The sequence below is a fragment of the Phialemonium atrogriseum genome (genome assembly GCF_030411735.1).
Source record: "Phialemonium atrogriseum strain 8032-3 unplaced genomic scaffold QBC33scaffold_15, whole genome shotgun sequence".
Lineage (NCBI taxonomy): Eukaryota > Fungi > Ascomycota > Sordariomycetes > Cephalothecales > Cephalothecaceae > Phialemonium > Phialemonium atrogriseum.
Window position 1 is genome coordinate 225,241 of NW_026848152.1, and position 20,868 is coordinate 246,108.

Below are 20,868 nucleotides of genomic sequence, written 5' to 3' on the forward strand. Positions count from 1 at the left end.
CGCCCCACCCCCCCCCCCCCCCCCGCCCCCCCCCCCCCCCCCGCCCCCCCCCCCACCCCCCCCCCCCCCCCCCCCCCCCCCCCCCCCCCCCCGCTAGCCGGGCGCGAACGCGACATGGCCCGGCGACGCCGACCCCCGCGACCGGGCGCGCTGGCCGAGCTGCCGCCGCTCAAGATCCTCAGCCAGATGGCGGCGCTGCAGGGGCTGTACTACGCGGCGGCGGTCGTGCTCATGTTCTTCAACACCCTGGTCGCCGGCACGCGGTTCGATCTAGACCTCGTCCTCGGCTGGGCGGCCATCCGGGGTGACACGACGCAGGGCTGGCTGATGGCGTTTCTGTGGGTGCTGGACGGCGGGTTCTTCATGTAATGTCTTTTGCCCTTCCTTCCCCTTAACCCAGTCAGTCGGTCCTTTTTGACAGGGGAATCCCCCCAAGCTGACGTGACCCGTTCACAGGTCCCTGGCCATCATCCTCTTCGTCGTGCGCTCCAAGCTCGTCATCGACTTTGCCCTGTCCATGCACGTCATCCACCTCGTCCTCGTGGTCCTGTACTCGCGCCAGGTGCCCCGCCACGCAATGTGGTGGGCCTGCATGGCCGTGTCGAGCACCCTCGCCGCGTGCCTCAGCACCTGGGGCTGCCGGTACCGCGAGCTCAAGCCCATACCGTTTGGCGGCGGCGGGGCCGCAGCAGCTGCTGCTGCGGATGGGGGTGGAGGCGAGGGCAGCAGTCGTAATGCTGGGGGCGGCGATGCTGGGATCGAAGGCGATGAGGAGGAGGGGTTTTCGAGGGGGAGGGGAAGGGGGAGGGGGAGAGCTGGAGGGGGCGAGTATGAGATGGTGCATATGAAAGGGGATGCGGACAGGTGATGGGATTCTCCAGGGGCATGAGATGTCAAGACATGTAGTATTGGTTTTGTTTCGAGTATCACGGGCAAAGGATGCATAGCATGGCCTGGCGTTTTTGGACTGTACAAGCAGTAGAACTAGGGATGGGTAAGAGCTGGGTCCAGACGATCCGGCAATGGATGAGTTTTTTTAGTCTGTATAGATACCTAGCTAAGGCGTCGGCCTCGAGCGTAATAGTGTTGTTAGTGGTTGCTCTATTGCTGTCGAGTTCCAACTTTGGATTGCTGAAGACATGTTTTGAAACAACTTTAGCCCTATGCTTCAGGTTCCAGTAACAGATCTAATGATATACTGGAGGAGATTCTTTAGGAGCTTCTTTAGCCTCACGTTCGTTCTTGTTCAAAATCGACTACTTGTCTGCGGGAGTCCCAAGCATATGCTGTCTTTAGACCAAGATTCTCATTGAGCTGGCTACAGACCAAAACCCTCATTGTGAAACCAGATTGACCGACCCTTCATAGCCCAAACGCCGACATGCTCCCTGAGCTCCCGCGCCATATCGTCGGGCCCACATACTAGAATCGCAACCCGCTCCTCGCTCCCGTACCTGAAGATATCATCTACTATCTTCTTTAGGTCCGGTCGTTTCCGGTTGTGGTGAGATGTGTATCGGTTGCGCCTCCGGTCCCGGTACATGGAGCTCATCTCGACTTCGCTGTCAGTTTCTCCTGCCGCGGAGCCATTTCTCTCCCCGTTGCTGCCGCCCATCCGAGCCCAGCTCCCCCCTGATCCTGGAACCGATGCCGCGCCAGCCACCGAGTCCACGATATCTCCGGTTAAGAATATGTGGACGTTGTCGTCGTTCAAGATGCTCTTCCCAGCACCCGTTGCCGCGACAGCCCAGGTCGCGTCTGCGGCCCCGCGCACCGCCCAGATCATCTCGACCTTGGCGTTTGGATTGTCGTGGGCGATGGACCGATATAGGGGGACGGTGAAGGTGGCACCGATCCCGCCGGCGACCAGGAGAATGCGCGAAAACTCCCCTCCAGCCAGGTTGGGGAAGTGCTTTACTATGCCGTAAGGACCCTCGATGCATAGCGGTATCTTCCCTTCCTCCCTCGGCGCAATATTGCTCGCATTCACGGGGGTTTGCCTGGCAGCAAATCTTGCCAGAGCTGCCGTCAGGGGCCCGCCCATGCGGCGGGCGACCAAGGTAATATCTCCTGTCTCCTCGTCGACTGCGGCTACTGTGAAGGGGTTGAAGAGGAACTCAAAGAGTAGGAAGGAGAGAGACGCAGGATTGGAGGACGGCCGGGCTGCAGCGGGGACTGAGAGGTAAATGTGGGAGCCGGGATGTGCGCGGAACTTGTTGGCTCTGCCGTAGGGGACGGAAGCGGAGATCTTGACAAGATCGGTTCCGGGAATGGACTCCAGAGTGGCCTGCGAGACAATAGTGTCCATCTTGCGGGAGACCAGATCTGCAAGGAAGACTATCAAGGCCTCGCCCACGAAGAGGCGAGCTGGTCGGGCGTGGAAGAACACGAGCACGGGCATAACCAACGCCGCAGTGAGGTGAGTGACGAAGAATGCTCGATAGGAAAACCGCCGAATGGATTGCAATGCGGTTACGCTGAGTAGGCTCAAGCACAGGAAAGCTACCACGCCGGCGAAGACGATTGGGGCAAAGAAGCGCTTTCCAAGAATACCGACGCCGACGAAGTAATTGATGTAGAAGGCGGCATGAAGACAGAGCAGGGTGTAAATGACGCGGCCGAGGGCCCGGTGCATGCGGTTGACCTGCTCGTGAGACGACCGGAAGACGTATACAAAGGGGTTAAGCGACTTCAGGGACATGAGATATAGAATCGGAAGCTGAGACACGGCGATTGCGCCGAAGCGTTTGGTCAAGTGTAGGTAATCTAGATGGAGTCAGTGGCCTGCTTAGATACATACGCCGCCAGCGTCATCCTGAATGAAGCTGATCCTGCGACATGGCTCCCCCGTGATGAATAGATCGCAAATATCATGCCGACAGGGGTTGGGGGAGCAACAAAATGCTTACCGTGGCCGGTGCCAACAACACATAGAACCAACATCCAGGCAGCCCACAGGGAGCCAAAGATCCACTGGTCTCTCTGGCCATACAATCGTCCGAAGATGTAGATGTCGTCCCGGAGCCACCATCCCAACTTCCGAGCCTGAGTGCTCCATGCGCCCCATGCCGTCCGGTGCTGTACTTTGAGCGACGGAGAGTTGGGGATCACGCCGTACGACCCCCTGCGGCCCTCTGCTACAGACTTTCTGGCCCACGACGCTATTCTGCAGAGCAGAAACAGTGTCACGGGTAGCAGGGCGGAGAGCTGTGCATAGGCGGCATAGCGGTTGAGTACCTCCCGGCGAGCGTGCCTTTCTGCCTGGTCAAGGCTGAGAAACTGATAAGGCCAGCCCATCTTCCTTTCGCGCGTCCCCTAGAACGGGGTAATCACAGGCAAAAACGACGGATGCAGCAGGTCGTGGGGACGTCTGCTGAGCCGAGATAGGTCATTGATCGACAGATAGCTAGCCGGGCGGGGAGGGAAAAGGAGGAATCAAAAGCGCCAGCTGGACTTTAAGGCTGGCGTCGCGAAATGCGAAGAGCCGTGCCGTGACCCTGCCGCCCGCAGTCCCGTCCTGTGGGGCGTGCACTATTAAACAGCTTGCGTCTGACTCGCTCGGACCCCTACCTTAGGTCGTTACCGAATCTGTAACTATTGTTATTAGTGTCTTCAGCTCGTAGCTGAAGGCCAATGTCATATTGATATATTTACCCTCGCCTACAAGCTTTGCAATAGAATGGGATGGCATATCTACTCTCTCCAGGTCGAGTTCCTCCGCCCTGCCTCTGAGCGCGGACGGTATCATGCATTTATAAGCTACCTAGGTAGGTATGTACCTACCTAGCACTGATAGGGTAAGGTACCACTCACCTAAGACCCCACAGCGGATCCAAACTAGTGGTCCAGACTACTGACGTAACGCCTGCATTGACCCGTTCTTTTTTCCCTACCTTCCATTCGCCAATGCTAATTCCGCAGCTGTATTTTTCTCAACGTAGAAGCTTCATCAGACTAAGGCGCAACCTAACACCCACCGCGCAATGCAATGAGACTCAGTTCCCATACCCGCGTTTTGCGCGGGCCTGTCCTTACCACACGAAACTATGCGTCCATATCCCCAGTTCTTCTTGCCATAGCCTCCATCCCGAGGTGCCAGTCTTCACGTGCTCTGCACCATGGCCGGCATATCCATTTCTCTGCAACCCCTCCGCGGCTGTCCGCGGTGCCGCAGCCGCAGCATAAGTCGTCTACGGTAGAGACCACACATCCTCCACTTCAGACCCCAATCGCACCGCAACTCTCTCCCACAGCCGCGAACCCCCCAGCCACGACCCGGCCGCCGCCTCTCGACCTCCCGACCCGACAACCTGAAACTTCGACCTTCTCGCACCTCCTCGCAACCGCCAAGGCCTACGTGGCCTTCTACAAGACCGGCCTCCGCCATATCTACACCAACACCCGCCTCGTATGGTCCTCCCAACCAGGGAACACCTCCCCACCCCCGGGTACGCGCGCCCACCTCCTCCTACATGAGCGCTGGCGCCACGACGCGCGGCGCGTGCCGCTGTTCGCGCTCATGCTCCTCGTGTGCGGCGAGTTCACGCCCCTCGTCGTCCTCGCCGTCCCGCGCATCGCGCCCCTGACCTGCCGCATCCCGGCCCAGGTATCGCAGATCCGCCGCCACGCCGAGGGCCGGCGCCGCTGCTCGGCGGACGCGCTCCGGGCGCGCGTCGACAACACCGCCGGCGACCGGGAGCTGCCCTACGGCCTCGTCGTCGGCCACATGGCCCGCTCGCTCGGCGTCGTGTCCCCGCTCTGGGATCGCGTCGGCTGGGTGCCGGCGTCCCTCGCCGGGGGCGCCGCGGGTGCGCGGCTGAGGTTCTTGGCTAGGGACGACGCGCTGCTGGTGCGGGCGGGCGGGGTCCCCGCGCTGGAAGCCGAGGAGGTCGAGCTGGCGTGCGCGGACAGGGGCATCGGTACCCTGGGGAGGACGGACGGCGAGCTGAGGGACGTGCTGGCGCGGTGGCTGGCCCTGACGGCGGCGCACGACATGGGCGCCGAGGAGAGCACGAGGAGGATGATGGCGCTGCTGATGCAGGAGGAGAGGGCCTGGCCCAACACTTGGCCGGAGGCGGAGGGGGCTGAGAAGCGCGGCTCGTGATGCGCCGTGGGATATGTGGGATATGTATATCTACCCTGTCAGGAAAGAGACGTGAGCTCTCTGCTCTGTATTTAACATTTGTACGATGGCAACCTCTATATATAACCAACTTAACATAGACAATCTCATCTTGAAACGGTCACAAAAGATAGCAAGTGCCAGTGCTAAGGCCTTATTAAACGCCCACCAGCGCGTGCAGGGGAAAATTGATGGGATTGATTAACTAACTCATTATTTTCTTTCCGCTATATGATGCTACGATACCTCTAAAAGCGCCTTTTTTTTATTCCTCCAGCCATCTAACCTAGTCTACCGTAACTCTGCCCTAAGACTTCTAGGAAAGAAACTTCAAGCATTCCCAACAAAGCGGGTTTGGACCCGCCTAGCAAGAAGAGAGGAGAAGAGCCGAGCTGGACACTTAAACGCCATGTCACTGTCGGTACCTAGATAACGTGGCCATGATGTTCTGGACCTGCTGTGCCGTGTCCGCCTCGCCGGAAGCCAGACCAGGCGCAGGGCCGCCTGCGCCTGGTGGGAGGGGGTGAGAGCCCCCGGCCAAGGCGTACGCCGGATGAGCTCCGTAGTTTGCCATGCCGGCCGGTCCTGACGGCGCCGCCGGGGCTGCCCCGAGGCGGCCCAGCAGAGCGTTGATGTCTATCTGGGCATTCTGTGCGACGACTGCATGGTTGGCTCCAGGTGGTTGAATGGTTGACGGCGCTGCGGCGGTGCTTTGGCCACCTTGGAGAGACGCCAGAAGGGCCTGCAACGCCGTGTTATCTAGCTGTCCAACTACGGATGCGATATCCTGAGCTGATGCTGCTGGTTGGTGGTGGGGCGCTGGGGCCGGCGCGTGTGGTGTCTGATATGGGTATCCGGCAGGCTGACCCGGATAGCGGTACGGCGGCTGGCCATACTGGTTCGGCGGGTATGCGGGCGCGGCCGGGTGCGGCGGCTGGGGTGCCGCTTGAGTCTTGGTACGGTAGACAAGTTCGGCGGCTATCTTGGGATCGAGGTCCTGGTACTGATCAAAGCGGACGTTGTTGATGCCTGCTGACCGATCAAAGACTTGGAGGGGTATCTTGCCCAAGGTTTGCGCCCGCAAGTCAAGTTCGATTACGCCATGCACACCTTCCAGGACCTGCCTTTGCAGGACCGCGTCGCGGGGGAACCGGGGATTGAGGAACATAACGTCGGATCTCAGGCCCCTGTCCAGGAATCCTCTTTGGACCCAGCTAACGAAGTCCCGCTCCACTTCCTGAAGCAGGAGAAGCTGGACGTCTGGAACCTCGTCACCGTACCGTCGCGGAATATCTAGACGGTCACCCTCTGACGGCCCATGCCGCCGAGGGCTAGGACTCCTGCGCCGGTACTGATCGCTATTATGTCGCCCATGGCGCGGGGGGGACCGAGACCGGCCCCGTGAGCTGCGGTCGACCGATGGAAAATGATTGCGGTCGCGCCCATATGTGTCGTCCCGGCGCGGTGATGCGGACCGCCCGGGCCGATAGTCATCCCTCCCCCTTCGACCTTTCTCTCTGCCATCGTAGCGATCCGCACCTCGACCACCGCGGTCTCCACGTTGATTCCTACGATCGGGTGAGCGTTCCTTCTCCTCCTTCTTCTTCTGCATGCGAGAATATTCCAGGTCTGATACATGGTTAGCAGCAGGATCTGCTTCACAGTAGCAGCTTGGACATTACTCACGTATCTTGCGCCCTCCGAGCTCGGCTCCCTGTGCATGCTGCATAGCAGCCTGGGCATCCGCGACATGGTGATATTGGACAAAGCCATATGCGCTCTTCAGAGAGATCTGTGCTAGGCGTCCAAACTTGTGGAACAGTTCAAATACCTCGGATTTGGAGACCCTCTCGCTCGAGAGATTTCCTTTGTCTTGCTGTTAGACACAGCCAAGAAAGTGGCGACGAGAGCAGAAAAACTCACCAATAAATATGCGGGAACCGTCAGGAAACCTCTCCCATTTGGCCTCGGTCATGTACCGCTTCTCATCGGCCTGGAATGCCTCCCAGGCTTGCTGAGCTTGGAGGCGATGACCATCCCCCGGAACGTTTCCCCCGGCGGGGGCAGTTGGCTGTACGTGGGCCAAAGAGGCGAAGGGCTGGGAGCCATTGAAGGACGTGGACGGGGGCGGTGGCAGAGAGGAGATGGCATCATTCGTGGTGCCAGGTGGCGCGGCAGCCATATACGTGGTATGCGGGATGGCTTGCGCCGCAGCAGCAGGGGGGCCAGGCAGCCCTGGGGCAAGAGGCGCATGTGGATTGGCAGTCTGCGATTGGAAGGGATGAAAATCTTCGGGCCGCGAAATGGGCTGGTCGGACTGACGGGCAGGCGAGGAGGGTCTGGGAGGAAGCGAGGTGGGCTGAGATACATTCAGAGGAGCAGGGAGTGGTTGAGAGACGGTAGGAGGGGATTGGGACGTGGGTGGGTTCGCGGCAGAGGCTGTAGTGGCCCTGGCAGTAATATCGTCTACCAACTTCTGGATATCAACAGTGGATTTATCATCTCCGGCAGAGGCAGATGCGGGCTCCTCCCCGGCAGAGGTGATGGCCGGAGACTTGAGGGAGTTGTCGGCAGCAGGCTCTGGCGGTGGCGCCTCCGCAGCGGCAGCACCGGGCTCGGCTGATGGCTCGGTAGAGTTCTCGGTAGAGCCGAGATGTTGCTGGACTGGGCTGCCTGGGCGGGAAGAGTCTGGGGATGGTGACGAATGAGAAATGGGGGCAGGAGGAGAAGCAGGAGCGGCAGCGGCAGCTGGGGACTGGCTCTTCAAGGTATCAGGTGCGGAGGAACTATTCATGGATTCTGATGCCTTCGGTACATCTGGTTGAGTTGCAGGCTCAGCCTCATGCTCATGCTCATGCACAGGCTCATCAGACTCATCCTCATTCTGAGCTTGGGGCGGAGAATCAAAGGTTCTCGCATAGTCATCGTTGCCAACATCTGGCTGGTTCTTCTGCGCCTGTCCATCATCGCCCTCGCTGTAAGCATCGAAGCTGTCATCATCGGCGACACTCAAACCCTGGGAATCATCTGAGTAATCACCGCCAACTACTATGGTGTCGGACATTTCTGCTGGTTCCGGGTTGAAGGCCATGGTGGCGTATTTGGCTGCCGCAGGCGAGTCCAGAGATGCTACGTCAAGAGTTTTGGCGTGGTCCTGGAGATTGAAGACGGTCCTGGGAGAAGAAGTGTGGAGGGGAGAAGGTGAGAGTGGGCTAAGGTCGGCAGCGGCCACGACTTCCGGAGATTGCGCTTTCATCAAATGCGGGGAGGCGATTGCTGTAACCGGCGGGGTGCAAGCAAAGATCGTTGCAATCACGACAGAGATTGACCTGGAGAATTGTGTCCAGATTAAGGCGCAAGGTGGCACATGCCTATGTTCATGGAAATAAGCCGCCCAGATCTGGATAGTCGCTGCAGATGGCGAATGGAGCAAGGGAACGAGAGAAAAAGCAACCGGAAAGGTTGTGCAACGGCGATTCCCGCGACGCCACGGAAGAAAATGTGTACTCCGAACATGCCTCCGAAAAAGCTGATCGAAATTGGCAGGTACCACGACACTACTTTGGAGCACGTGACTACCTAGGTAGACATGAGGCTTGTCAGCATCGCCTGAACCTAGGCTAATAGACCAGTTTGTTATTTGGAACTGGCTCAGTTTTGTCATTTGAATAGGTATATATGCATGGATAGATAGTAATAAAACTCTGTTTTATATTCAAACTCGCAGCTTCCTTCCCAGCGTTAATGGATGGAGCCTAGTTAAGGTCGGTTACTACCGCTGTTCGGAATATTCGTTAATGCATATGTGGTTTAACTTAGGTTATTGGTTCGCTTGGATGGCCAATGGTGTCGTGATATTAAGTTGCAGACCTACTGATACGGATACCGCTTCGTCAATTCTTCGACACCTGTCCGCCGAGGACGACATAAAGCCGCAAGATATACCTGGTTGCCAACTTGGGTATGCGCAAATGTTGGATCGCTCGGAAACGTTTTAGTTGCTATATTATATTTTTTTCGAGTTCTTGGTTTTGTGCCGATACTGGGAACCTGACAAGGGCTCTCTTCTCCTGCGTGGGGTGCCCAGAGCTTGACCAGTCCGACCGAATAGTTCATCTTTCTGGAGATATAAGAATCCCCCCTGTTTCTTACCGCGTAGCCAACAGAGACTAGGCCGAGAGGATCTTAAAGAAGATGACATTCCTTCTCCAACCAAGACTAGGGCTGCTCCGGTCTGTGACCTTGGGGCGAACGTCCATTCGTCTGGTACAATATCAGGCCCACGACGCCGGCTTTGACCCAGACGAACTCTTAGAGGCGCGGAAATGGTATAATTCGTTTCAACCAAGTAACATACCAAAAGGGAACACGACCTTTTCCCGCTCAAGCGGTCCCGGCGGCCAGCATGTGAACAAGTGCGTTCATTCCTCATGTCTTATACGCTGGTCTGCAGGCTGATGTTGAAACGTAGGACGGAAACCAAGGCGACAACCACCTGGCCGGTTGCCCAACTGCTATCAATCTTGCCCAAACTTTTACACTCTGGTATCCGATCCTCCAAGTACTACGCCAAACGGAACGACTGCATCAGCGTGCAAGCGCAAACCCAGCGCAGCCGCACCGCCAACGCGGAAGAAAACCACCAAAAGTTGTTTGAAGAGATCCAGAAATTGTACAACAGCACCGTCCCCGGGGAAACAAGCCCAGAGAAAAAGGGGAAGTACGACAGCTTGTAAGTCTTGTTCCTTCATTGCTATAAACAATTGGCACTGATGACCAGCGCAGGAAGAAGAGCTCCAACGAAATGAGAATAAGGGCGAAGAAGCTACTGAGCTCCAAAAAGACGTCTCGCAGAAATACCTACGAGTAGGATCCAAAACCTACGGATCGATCATGCAATGACACACGATATTGACATCGGAGTCGTGAGGTGTCTCTAGGACAAGTGGAGTCGGCCGGTCGGGGGCGGCATGATTGGTCTTCAAAAGGAGGGGCAGCTGAAAACGTGTGCGGCTGACCGTTGGCGATTCTGACTTCCATGAGTGATCACTCAGTACAAACGCCCTTTGGGTAAGCTCAGCTCTTGTCAAGGCTGACACCCTTGACTTTCCAACCCAAAACTCGAGATATCAGTATCTTCTCCTGGCCTCAGTATCTCTATAGTTGCGTGTTTTATTCTTGCTAGTTTGATACCCGCCCAAGAAGTACGCCAGCGGGGAGAGAGACTTCGAATCGCCCAATTGTTTGTCCCTGCATATATCACCATAAAATCTGCAGCACTAAAATCGCTTCGCCTCGTACCTCTCGCCACCATGACTACAGCACCCGCCGGCGAGCAGCCCCAGGCTCCGATCCAACCATGCAGATACAAAGTCGGCAAAACATTGGGCGCTGGGTCGTACTCGGTCGTGAAGGAGTGCGTCCACATCGATACTGGTCGCTACTATGCTGCCAAGGTCATCAACAAGAGACTGATGGCGGGTAGGGAGCATATGGTGCGCGTCCTCGCGCCCTCTTGCCCCAGTTGAAAGCGATCCTTGTTAACCATCCGGCTCCTCTCCCCAGGTGCGAAACGAAATCGCCGTCCTTAAGAAGGTGTCAATGGGCCACCAGAACATCCTCACCCTCGTCGACTACTTCGAAACGATGAACAACCTCTATCTAGTCACCGACCTTGCGCTTGGTGGCGAGCTTTTCGATCGCATCTGCCGCAAAGGCTCATACTACGAATCGGACGCTGCCGACCTGATCCGCGCGACTCTGTCGGCTGTTGCATATCTACATGACCATGGCATCGTACACCGTGATCTCAAGCCCGAGAATCTACTCTTCCGCACCCCCGAAGACAATGCCGACCTCCTTATCGCCGACTTTGGCCTGTCGCGCATCATGGACGAGGAGCAGTTCCATGTGCTGACAACCACCTGCGGCACCCCGGGCTACATGGCCCCCGAGATCTTCAAAAAGACCGGCCACGGCAAACCCGTGGACCTCTGGGCACTGGGCGTGATCACATACTTCCTACTCTGTGGCTACACGCCCTTCGACCGGGATACAGACTTTGAGGAGATGCAGGCCATCCTCAATGCCGACTACAGCTTCACCCCGATCGAGTACTGGCGGGGCGTGTCGGACAGCGCCAAGGACTTCATCAGGCGGTGCCTGACCATCGACCCCAGCAAGCGCATGACGGCGCACGAGGCGCTCCAGCACCCGTTCGTGGCGAGCTGGGCAAAGAGCCCGGCCGACGGCGACAAGGGCCAGAACCTCCTGCCGACGGTCAAGAAGAACTTCAACGCGCGCCGCACCCTGCACGCGGCCATCGACACGGTGCGCGCCATCAACAAGCTGCGCGAGGGCCAGTTCATGAACGGCGCCTCCAGCCGCGAGCCCAAGCGTAACAAGGACGCCGGCAACAACAACAACAACAACGCCAGCCCCAGCAGCAGGCTGGCTGGCGCCGGCGATGCGACACTCGCGTCGTCGACGGCGGCCCGCAAGGACGATGGCGGCGGCGGCGGCGGTCTGGCCAAGGACAGCGGATATGCGACGCAGCCCGAGACGGACGCGAGCGGGGATGTCGCTATGGGCGATGCCCCGCCGCCGGTCCCGGCCAGCTTGCGGCCTGGCTCCGAGGCAAACCGGGTTGTGGAGACGAGTAAGGGCCTGTGGAGCGGCGGCGGCGGCGGTGGAAGTCGGCGGTAGCACAGAGTCGACGGCATTGGCGGCGAGGGGGGAGTTGCCAGGCGGGCAGTTGGATGAGACACATTCAAGGCAGAGTTCATTTGATATCGAGAATGGCGATTTGGGGGGTTACGACATTTGATGAGGGTATGCTTGGGAATATTACGATGACGGTCCTGGGGGCCGGGAAGAGGGTTCAGTTCCATCCATCTTGCGGTCGTTTTTATAGTCCTCCGCTTCTGGGGAGAGAGAAGAAAAGTTGCGAATGGGAACACATGCTCAGCTTGGCCTGAGCCCAATTCGTTATGCCCACCATTTCTTCCACCTCGAGTCCAAAGGTCGCCTTTGTTAATTGTTTGCTATAGTTATCTTGTTCGTTTGCCCCTTCCCAACGACGACAAACAGACGACGGCGGATGATGTGCCGACATTACTAGGTAAGCAGTGTTAGAGACTGGAGGCGGAACATCGGATGGGATCCGAGGCTCCTCTGCACACCTTTTCGTCATCTGGTTATTGGTTCATGATGGCTTCATGTCCGCTTCAGGGGTTCCACAGAGCCAGGGGTTGTAGCCAAACTCCCGCTGGTAGTCACCAAACTGAGAGGATATGGGACTACTGTATGGAGGTAATCTATGCGCTTACAACTACAAGCATTTATTTTGCCATTGAGACAACGCAGCGGTGTTTATTAACCACCTGAGGAGGGCTATGTTTACCATAGCATTGTTGTGTCCCGCAATGTTTGTTGGGAATCGACTCGTAAGCTCACCCCTGAGCGATCAGCACCAGGTTCAAGGTTCAGCTCTGATGAATTCGCTGATCGAGCCGAAGTGCGAATACGAATTACGACCGAGAAAGGCAGACGACATGCGACACCTCGACGATGGGAAGTAATTTGTGGCGCAGTGGCGTAATCGCGGCAACGATATCATCCTTGGTGGCTGTGCTCAAGTGGTTGATTTGATGAGCCAAGCCACAGGGCAGACTGGGCGGGGACTTTTACCCCCAGCATTTTTCTTCCATTGCAGATCAATACCAGGATGACAATAGTGGTAGAAGGAGTGGCCGATAATTGACCCCTGCAATAAAGAAGAAAAAATTGATATGAAAAATGGGTCTGAAGTTATGAACGGGAGCTGACGGGACCCGGAGCTCTCGGATGCACGCAACTTAGCGAGAGTCCGGGACGCGCTACGCTAATTACGACTGGACAGGACGTGTTTTCGCATGGTAGACTTGACTGGAAGATGAACAGTGGATTAATGGAAAAGATCTCACTCCCAACTACTGTAGCTTAGGTACAGTACCTAACTGCAACGGATGGATCGGGCTTCGGGACTTAGATAGCGACGGCAACCCGGTGGGTTGGTACATACATAGCTTCTGTGAGGCTGTTATCTCCCGCCTTAGGTTCTGCAGCAGTAGTACCGGCATCAAATAGTAGCAATCAGGTAGGTAGGTCACATCATGCTGCCACACTCCAAGCTCTCAGGAAGCACGTAGTGACCTGTCCTGTGACTGCCTTGTACAGTAGCGTGAGGCACGCAAATCTCACCAGTCAATGTCTTGCAACAAAGTCCTGTCACTTGACTGGGCTCGAGGCCACTCAAGATGCAGCACCACCAACGCAGTTGTTGGGAGACTGAAAACATTTCAATGGGAGGCCTTCGGGTGGCACTGTGGAGCATCTTGAATGAGTCGCTTTCGTAGGGAGAAGGATTTTTCCAACTATAAAAATACCAAGCCCAAGGATCTTCTGGTGCAATCAATCATCTACCAAGGCAATTTCGCTGACTGGTAGTCAATGTGGGGGCCCCGCGGTGGTGTCGCGTGACGGTTGGGTGTAACTGGGGAGGTTTGGCCCCACCTGAAACGCTGGTACCTTGAATGTGTTGTACCGACGCGGTACACTCTACTGGGCTGTACCTCCCAAGGTGGACTGACTGCCCGCTCAGCTGCTGGAAATCCAGCAAGGGCAACCACTCTGGGCATTTAACGGGCCATGATATCAAACCTTTTTGTTTGCCTCAAGGAAAAGTAAGGCAACACTGCCCAAAGACGACCGAGTCAGGAAAAGGAGGTCAATCTCCGGCCCGGAGAATTATTACGTCAAGATGGTACTGAGTGCTTGGTTCGCAGTAGTAGAGGTTGCTAGGTCATTGGCCCATGCAAGAACTGAACAGACAACTTTGGGCAGAGAGGCATCATACATACTGCATAATGCTTTGCTAGTCGCCGTCGTTCTCTCGCTTGCCTGACAATTCCGCGGCACAATTTAGCGGCCTCCGAGGCCCAGGTCGCTTGGTCGCTTGCAACCTGTTTCCGCCGACAATGCGGAGTCGGGTTAATTTGACGGGCGATCGAGTTTTACCCAGCCACGAATCTGGCGCGAGGTCGATCTTGTGTTGGACCCCTGATTTGCACCGAGGAGACGGCTCAAACGAATAACGCCATTCAAGCACAGACCTGATTGTCAGGTTGATGGAACAGAGAGATGGTCAAACATGGACGACGTACTCCGCACTTGGTAAGGGCTGAAGTCCTCCTCAGGGTGCGTTCGCATTTCGCAGGTATATCGTGTGTTTGTCCCGGCCTCGCCGGATGGTTCGGGTGCCGTGCAGATGCGACATCCAGACGGCGATTGGGCGAGAAAAATAGGTGTAAACAGCTGGCCATGCTAAGCGCCACCGGTTTGCTTACAAGTCAATCGGACTCGGAAACAGCGCAATTGACCGATTGGTAACCCTGGAGACGATGTGGAGAAGGGCTTAGGAGGCGGAACAGGGGTTGGGAGAGTAACGAAACGCCCTAACCGCGATCCTGGGCCCCATCCAGCTTCTCGCCGTTGTGCCCGACAAGCCCATTGAAGGGGCAGCGACAAGGCGAAGTGCTGCAAGAACGGGCGGGCTGTGGCTTCGAATTTTACAGCGAGTGAGTGCACTGACCGTCGAGCAAGCTTGGGCCATGTCCCAAAAGGCGAAGGGATCGGATAAGACGGATAATCCATGTCAGCTGGTTCCCGTCTCGTCCCATAATTGTTTCCATACATTGGAGGTACCTACTTCCCGACCAAGATGGTAGGGTTATCCGCACATGATTTGCGACTTTTCGGGGTGCAGCTGGGGCAGCCCCTGCAGGTTGGACCGTGACAGGAACGTCGTCTCCCTGCTCTTTTTAATTGCTCGACCACGGCCCACTCGAGCGGCTCTTTTAGCATCCCAGGCCGTCCTAGGAATGCTCGTTCGCGCTACGCCGTACTTTGTTAGGCTCACTCGCACTTTGGCAAGGTCCTGGCGAAGGCGCGCCAGGAAGGCTTGGCCTTAATCTCACACACTTCACACTAAAAAAGACATATGAAAGCCGTGCACACCCACCACAGCGCCAACATTACTTGCGTCCCTCCTTTTAGCTCTGCCGTCCGACTTCTCCCGCAAAACCTTCATTGTGTTGCGGCAGAACCGTCCTAGATAACCGTCTACCTCAATCCCCCGATAGCCAGTGTTGAAATATGTGCATTGCTAGTCGGTAGCCTCTCTCTCTCTCTCTCTCTCTTCTGCTCTCGAGGTCCCGTTCATACTTTCTACCTGGCCGCCCCAATCCATCCCCGGTAACCGCCCCCCTTTGCCTGGTGTCGCGGTCGCGGCAGCCCTCGACGATGCAGGAATTCAACGCTCTGCTCGCGCAACCGAAACCGAAGCTGAAGCTGAAGCTGCCCTTCTTATGGTCCGGCTATCTCAATCTTGCGCACCTGAATCCGATCCCCCACAAATACCGACCGAACCGGCGACTGCGAGCGCGCGGGAAGTCATCTTCCAATATTCCGAGGGCCGATGACGTTGCCAGATTGAAGACGTCCTTCAACGTCTTGGAGAGCCTACGAATATTGAGGACTCGGCAATGGCGACTCCTCGATATCCAATATTTGATCACTCTCATTGTCATCCTCTTTAGTCTCACAATCACGCCCTCGGCGCCGCTGATCAAGACCGGGGCCCTCGCCCTATATACAATTCTTCTCCTCATGCCCGTCACCCAACAATTCTTCCTCCCATCGCTGCCAATATGGACCTATCTCCTATTTTTCTTTTCAAGCCGGTAAGTTTGCACCGTGTTCTACCTCTGCTGTTTGTTCGCCGTCCTTGCAGAAAGAAAGAAAAAAAGTTACTTTTCTGTGTCTTGCTTTGCGGGACATCCCGGCCGTCGCCGTTGCCCAGTCCGTCTACGTGGGATCGAAGACCACTGACAAAGAGCAACGGGCAGATTCATCCCCACCGAATACCGACCTCATATCTGGGTAAAAGTGCTCCCTGCGCTAGAGAACGTTCTTTACGGTGCAAACCTCTCCAACATTCTCTCCGCCCACACCCACTGGGTTCTCGACTTATTGGCCTGGCTCCCGTATGGCCTCGGCCACTTTGCGCTTCCCGCTGTCTGTAGCGCCTTAATATTTCTCTTCGCCGCACCAGGCTCGACCCCGGCCTTTGCTAAGGCCTTTGGTTACATGTCCATCCTAGGCGTGGCGCTCCAGCTGATACTACCATGCACCCCGCCGTGGTACGAGAAGTTGCACGGCCTAGAGCCGGCACACTACGGCATGCAGGGCTCGCCAGCGGGTCTGGCGCGCGTGGATGCACTGCTGGGCTTCGACATGTATACCACGAGTTTCACGACCGCGCCAGTGCCATTTGGCGCCTTCCCGAGCCTGCACTCGGCAGATGCGACGCTGGAGGCCCTTTTCATGCAGTACTTTTTCCCGCGCTTGCGTCCTCTGTTCATCTTCTACGTCGGCTGGGTATGGTGGGCGACCATGTACCTGAACCACCACTACGCCGTGGATCTGGTCGGCGGAAGCTTGATCGCAGCAATGACGTACTATATCACCCGGTCGAGATGGCTCCCACGCGTACAGCCGGACAAGACCACCAGGTGGGAGCACGAGTACGTCGAGTACGGCGATCGACCCCGAGGCAGGGATGAGGAGTCTGGGTACCACTTCGGTTACGGGTACGGGCTTGGCTTGCTGGAACGCTCGGGTCTCAGCGACAGCGACGAATGGACGATCGGCAGCACCTCGAGCTTCGATTCGATGAGCCGCGGGGAGACCAGTGGTAGCGCCAGCAGCACCCCTGGTTGCATCAGTCCCGCCACCCCTAATGACGATTTCCGCCAGGAGCTGTTTGGTATCACGCCGACAGGGGACGGGTGGGAAGGTGACCGTCTCGTGAGGGAGAGCGAGTTGGTCGACGTTGTGGTAATGCGGTGAATTATAAATTAATAAGGGTCGAGAACCCCCACCTGAACGTCCATCGACGAGTTGAGGGAATGGAATTCTCCGCCCCGTGTCGTCGGCTCGATTGCTGGGGATCCAATCGAGTCGTATTCGACGACGACGACAACGACGAGGGTGTTTGGCATCGAGCATCCGGGCCTTGTTCCCGGGGCTCACCCACACTCGGCCGTGTCTTTGGCATCTCTCACACTCGCTTAGTTGGGATGATTAAGAGAAGGGTTTTGGTTTAATGTGTAATACGATGGAGGAAACGAGCACACGAACGGCAGCCGCCGTCCCGCCCGATTCCCGCCACGAGAACTCGACCACACCCTCTCCCAAATTCCGCCTCCTACCAACATCATCCCATAATCCCGGGGTGTATCGCCGCAGGTATAAAACCTGTGCGACTTAATAGGGGATTTCAACATTCGCTCAGTAACCGGACTGGCCTGATCGGACGTTAGCGGACCCGCACCACCCCGCGGGGCCGCTCCCTGATTCTGTGTACAACCAACCAGGCATGAAGCAGATGGGGCAGCAACATTTACCTTTTTTTCCTTTCAATGGCATGGCGAGCATACCGGAGCGTTCGCTAAAGACATATTGGGCATTGGCGTGGTGTGTGGCCTTGACACTAAAGAGGAGAGGGACCCTAGGGGGCTAAACGGGGTCGTCTCGGTATATACCTAATAAGGGGCAGGCGTGCAAGTAGAAATAGAAAATAACGGTATGCAAACCACGCCACCCGAAGCTTGAGCCGTAGAGACTGCCACGCCCTGCGTATGTTATATGACTGTGAACCGGTGCGTAACTGGCCCTTCTCTTCCTCGTATATGAGAGAAACACGATCGCAGGGGAGCATCCGTTCCCGATAACGACGAGAGCTCGAACGTATTCACAAACAACGTAGTGCGGTCACTAGATTGCTTGTCGTTGGTAAACATAGGGAAGTAATAATTCTGATGTCGCCAGCCTTTTAGATGCCGATTGAGTTGTATACCTAGAGCCACAAGAAGACTACGACAGTTGCCCATTCCGGAATCCATTTACCCAAACAGTCTCGTTGTATGCATGGTTGAGGTTCGGGGCGAAATCTACCAATGCAAGGTATAGAATCTATCTATCCACTACACCCTGGACGTGGGAGAGACCCAACTCCATGTGGTGGTAGTAATGGTGGCGGTTTCCGGCTTTGGGGACTCCTGCCAATGCAATTGAATGCAATGCATCAACGCCGGAACCACGAAACATTATTACATCTGATAACACTGCAGACGACCCTTCAAATCTAGGTCGGCCGGTCAACTGAGGCGACGAAGGCACCGTTCATGTTCCTCGAGGGAGGACCCTCCAAGAGCCTACCATCTACCGGCGCATCGGTTACATGGCGGAGCCACAAATTGCTCCAAGAGAGGGGCAAAAAAAAGCATCAATGGTGCTTCCTGCTCGAGCCGTGCTTCCGCCGAATAAGGGGAGAGGACAGGAGGTATGGGGGGTCTTTCTAAGGCCGCCGCTGTACGTGAGGAACGGGGGGCGTGACTGGTGTGACTTTGGGAGTGGGTTTACCGCCATCCTTGTCCTTGCCCTTCACTTTGCGATCGGCCTTGTGCGCTTTCGGTGTCTCTTTGGTAGGCGAGGATCGAGTAGGCGAGGATCGTGGATCAGACATCGACTGAGACATGCGCTGGAAGTTTGGAGGGAGGGGGACCACCGATTCCTTCCGGCCCGAATTCGTCACGGATGCTCCGTTCATCGTGGGAACTCGCGGTGGCAAGATTGGCGTCACCCTGCCGACCTTGGAAGCGCTGACGGGTTCGATCAGATCGATCCGCGCCTTCTTCGGCTTCTTGCTCGACCCCGTAACATCTGCCGGCTGGCTTGAAGGCGGCGCGCTGTCGGACGTGTGCTTTCTCTTCTTTTTCTCGGGCTTGGGTGTCTCCACCAACACCGGTCCCTTGGGCTTCCTGGCACTCTGCTGCGATGATGGCAGGGCAGGAGCCTGACTCATCTCAACGTCCTCATCGTTCTCGGATGCTGTATGATCTCCATTCTTGCCCACTGACCCGTTGGAGACCCCGATGGGATGATATCGGGATTTGAGGCCGGCCGGCTGGGGTCGTGCCGGTCTGCTCGTAGTGGTGTGCGACTGAGAAAACGTGGTAGAGCTCTCATTGCCGTGCGAAAACTGGGTAATACGCTTAAGATGCACAGTTTGGTCCAGAGGCCGGTTCACTACAGTACCAAGTCAGCGGCAGCCCCGCAGGGGGTCAGTCCGGGGAGGGGGGAACACTCACGCATGCCGTATTTATCACCCGCTTTGTTTGGAATGAGGAGTTTTATGGATCGGGTGGTCGAAGCATCCTCGAAGGCGACGCCGTAGTCATCGCCGTTGTGAGAAAGGATCGAAAGTCCCTTTTGGGCCCTTTCCAGCGGGATCTCCAGTTTCTCCACAACTTCAATGGGTATCGAGGCTGGCGCGGTAAAGTACCAGACTTGCTTGCCTTGCATCTGAGCCTGGGAAAAGACTTGCGCAACGTCTGATGCGTCCACATTCTCTTGAGCCTTTCGGAGATGGAAATCATTTGCAATAATTTCGGCGACAGGAGCACTAGGAGAGATGTTAATGGACAGAGGTAAAACGAATAAATGGACAGAGGTAAAACGAATAGAGGCACGGAAAGAAAGGAAACTTACCCAGACCCATCATTCCTCATATCAATTGCCATGGACTCATCCGCCTCCTCATCTGACCCATCTTCCGAGCTGGAGGTGCTGCTCTGAGACTCGGAAGCAGAGCTATCGGAATCGCTCGACTCGGCACCTTCGGCCTCGGCCTTTTTGGCAGTAGACTCGTCTGTACTGCTCTCCTCTTCCGAAGTGGAATCCTCGGATTCGCTTGTCTTCACCTTGCGTTGGGTCTTCTCTTTCTTGGTTTTCGCGCCCCTCTTCTTGTTAGATGGCTCCTCTGCTTCGCTCTCGGAGCCTGAGCTCCCGGACTCGCTTGACGAAGACGTCGTGCTTGGGCTCTTCTTAACAGTCTTCTTGGCCTTCGCCTGGCCGCCGTCGCTCTCGCTGCCTGATGATTCGGATTCGGATTCGGATTCCGTCTTCAGTCTTGCCCCACCACCCTCCTTCGTCTTCTTGGACTTGCCAGCTGTCGTCGCCACTTCAGATTCAGAGTCGGAGCTTGAATCTGAGCTGGAGCCGGACTCGGATTCCGCGTCTGAGACACGTTCGTCATCGGAGGTCGGTTCCTTCTTGACTGCTGCTCCTGCGGACTTCTTATCGGAAGCAACGCTTTCGGCCGTCGACTTCGCCTTCGCCTTGGTGGTCGGCAATACAGCGGCGCCGCTGCTGGCTTGCTTCGCCTTGCTCTTAGGCGCTGAGGATCTTGACGCGATCATTTGTAGCAGGAAGTCCTGGTCACCAGCTTGCGAGCCATGGTCGCTGCTAGCACTCGAGCTGTCGCTCTCCTCGTCGTCAAGGCTGGCCTTTTTGTGCTTTTTGGTAGAGGATTTTATCGGGCGAGAGCGCGGATTTGCATCACGACGGGCAAGCCGGGCAGATTGAGTGGCATGCTCCGAGAGCGAGCCGATAGGCGCCTTTGGCCCCGCCATTGGAAAGAGAGTTGCAAAACCAAATCGGCTGGGAGTGTCTAAAGTAGTAAACCGGCAACGGCTGGCAAATGTAGGCGGAGTCGCGCGTCGCGAAGAGGTTGACGCGGGGAATTTTTTTTGACAAGCTTCAGATGAAATTGAGATAAGGCGGCCAGGGTTACCCAGAAAATG

At 56.6% G+C, this 20,868-nt stretch overlaps 8 protein-coding genes across 8 annotated transcripts; 5 read left to right on the plus strand and 3 right to left on the minus strand.

The window, feature by feature from the left end:
* The first annotated feature begins 55 nt into the window (after positions 1–55).
* On the plus strand, positions 56–1,219 carry QBC33DRAFT_541032 (integral membrane protein S linking to the trans Golgi network-domain-containing protein). The gene is made up of 2 exons (XM_060428124.1): positions 56–365; positions 457–1,219. The coding sequence occupies exons 1-2, from the start codon at positions 115–117 to the stop codon at positions 866–868; spliced, it is 663 nt and encodes a 220-aa protein (XP_060282646.1). The 5' UTR covers positions 56–114; the 3' UTR covers positions 869–1,219.
* On the minus strand, positions 1,043–3,718 carry QBC33DRAFT_541034 (uncharacterized protein). The gene is made up of 2 exons (XM_060428125.1): positions 2,910–3,718; positions 1,043–2,766 (listed from the first exon to the last, which is right to left on the minus strand). Exons 1-2 carry the CDS (start codon positions 3,295–3,297, stop codon positions 1,319–1,321), a joined length of 1,836 nt encoding a protein of 611 aa, XP_060282647.1. The 5' UTR covers positions 3,298–3,718; the 3' UTR covers positions 1,043–1,318.
* Positions 3,719–3,872: 154 nt separating this feature from the next.
* QBC33DRAFT_588567 (uncharacterized protein) lies at positions 3,873–5,259 on the plus strand. Its single transcript, XM_060431548.1, has one exon. It carries the CDS (start codon positions 3,989–3,991, stop codon positions 5,102–5,104), a length of 1,116 nt encoding a protein of 371 aa, XP_060282648.1. The 5' UTR covers positions 3,873–3,988; the 3' UTR covers positions 5,105–5,259.
* Positions 5,260–5,288: 29 nt separating this feature from the next.
* Positions 5,289–8,815, minus strand: QBC33DRAFT_541038 (uncharacterized protein). Its single transcript, XM_060428126.1, has 3 exons — positions 7,046–8,815; positions 6,809–6,988; positions 5,289–6,751 (listed from the first exon to the last, which is right to left on the minus strand). Exons 1-3 carry the CDS (start codon positions 8,784–8,786, stop codon positions 5,535–5,537), a joined length of 3,138 nt encoding a protein of 1,045 aa, XP_060282649.1. The 5' UTR covers positions 8,787–8,815; the 3' UTR covers positions 5,289–5,534.
* Positions 8,816–9,218: 403 nt separating this feature from the next.
* QBC33DRAFT_99845 (uncharacterized protein) lies at positions 9,219–10,358 on the plus strand. The gene is made up of 3 exons (XM_060433228.1): positions 9,219–9,537; positions 9,594–9,854; positions 9,908–10,358. Exons 1-3 carry the CDS (start codon positions 9,317–9,319, stop codon positions 9,990–9,992), a joined length of 567 nt encoding a protein of 188 aa, XP_060282650.1. The 5' UTR covers positions 9,219–9,316; the 3' UTR covers positions 9,993–10,358.
* Positions 10,214–11,928, plus strand: QBC33DRAFT_99861 (kinase-like domain-containing protein). Its single transcript, XM_060433230.1, has 2 exons — positions 10,214–10,617; positions 10,688–11,928. The coding sequence occupies exons 1-2, from the start codon at positions 10,435–10,437 to the stop codon at positions 11,825–11,827; spliced, it is 1,323 nt and encodes a 440-aa protein (XP_060282651.1). The 5' UTR covers positions 10,214–10,434; the 3' UTR covers positions 11,828–11,928.
* Positions 11,929–15,160: 3,232 nt separating this feature from the next.
* On the plus strand, positions 15,161–17,199 carry QBC33DRAFT_99852 (aureobasidin A resistance protein). The gene is made up of 2 exons (XM_060433229.1): positions 15,161–15,903; positions 16,069–17,199. The coding sequence occupies exons 1-2, from the start codon at positions 15,464–15,466 to the stop codon at positions 17,069–17,071; spliced, it is 1,443 nt and encodes a 480-aa protein (XP_060282652.1). The 5' UTR covers positions 15,161–15,463; the 3' UTR covers positions 17,072–17,199.
* Positions 17,200–18,581: 1,382 nt separating this feature from the next.
* Positions 18,582–20,697, minus strand: QBC33DRAFT_515775 (DNA-directed RNA polymerase I subunit RPA34.5-domain-containing protein; the record flags this gene model as incomplete). Its single annotated transcript, XM_060426108.1, has 3 exons — positions 18,582–19,312; positions 19,375–19,688; positions 19,775–20,697. 3 exons carry the CDS (start codon positions 20,695–20,697, stop codon positions 18,582–18,584), a joined length of 1,968 nt encoding a protein of 655 aa, XP_060282653.1.
* Between the last annotated feature and the right edge of the window lie 171 nt (positions 20,698–20,868).

Bases quoted from the DNA above. Each gene is read 5' to 3' on its own strand.
- QBC33DRAFT_541032 (XM_060428124.1), top strand. From the start codon at position 115: ATGGCCCGGCGACGCCGACCCCCGCGACCGGGCGCGCTGGCCGAGCTG. The intron at 366-456 runs GTAATGTCTTTT...ACCCGTTCACAG, and splicing joins CTGGACGGCGGGTTCTTCAT to GTCCCTGGCCATCATCCTCT.
- QBC33DRAFT_541034 (XM_060428125.1), bottom strand. From the start codon at position 3,297: ATGGGCTGGCCTTATCAGTTTCTCAGCCTTGACCAGGCAGAAAGGCAC. The intron at 2,767-2,909 runs GTAAGCATTTTG...GACTCCATCTAG, and splicing joins TGTTGTTGGCACCGGCCACG to ATTACCTACACTTGACCAAA.
- QBC33DRAFT_588567 (XM_060431548.1), top strand. From the start codon at position 3,989: ATGAGACTCAGTTCCCATACCCGCGTTTTGCGCGGGCCTGTCCTTACC.
- QBC33DRAFT_541038 (XM_060428126.1), bottom strand. From the start codon at position 8,786: ATGACAAAACTGAGCCAGTTCCAAATAACAAACTGGTCTATTAGCCTA. The intron at 6,989-7,045 runs GTGAGTTTTTCT...AGCAAGACAAAG, and splicing joins CGGTTCCCGCATATTTATTG to GAAATCTCTCGAGCGAGAGG. The intron at 6,752-6,808 runs GTGAGTAATGTC...ACCATGTATCAG, and splicing joins GCTCGGAGGGCGCAAGATAC to ACCTGGAATATTCTCGCATG.
- QBC33DRAFT_99845 (XM_060433228.1), top strand. From the start codon at position 9,317: ATGACATTCCTTCTCCAACCAAGACTAGGGCTGCTCCGGTCTGTGACC. The intron at 9,538-9,593 runs GTGCGTTCATTC...GTTGAAACGTAG, and splicing joins GGCGGCCAGCATGTGAACAA to GACGGAAACCAAGGCGACAA. The intron at 9,855-9,907 runs GTAAGTCTTGTT...TGACCAGCGCAG, and splicing joins AAGGGGAAGTACGACAGCTT to GAAGAAGAGCTCCAACGAAA.
- QBC33DRAFT_99861 (XM_060433230.1), top strand. From the start codon at position 10,435: ATGACTACAGCACCCGCCGGCGAGCAGCCCCAGGCTCCGATCCAACCA. The intron at 10,618-10,687 runs GTGCGCGTCCTC...TCCTCTCCCCAG, and splicing joins TGGCGGGTAGGGAGCATATG to GTGCGAAACGAAATCGCCGT.
- QBC33DRAFT_99852 (XM_060433229.1), top strand. From the start codon at position 15,464: ATGCAGGAATTCAACGCTCTGCTCGCGCAACCGAAACCGAAGCTGAAG. The intron at 15,904-16,068 runs GTAAGTTTGCAC...AGCAACGGGCAG, and splicing joins CTATTTTTCTTTTCAAGCCG to ATTCATCCCCACCGAATACC.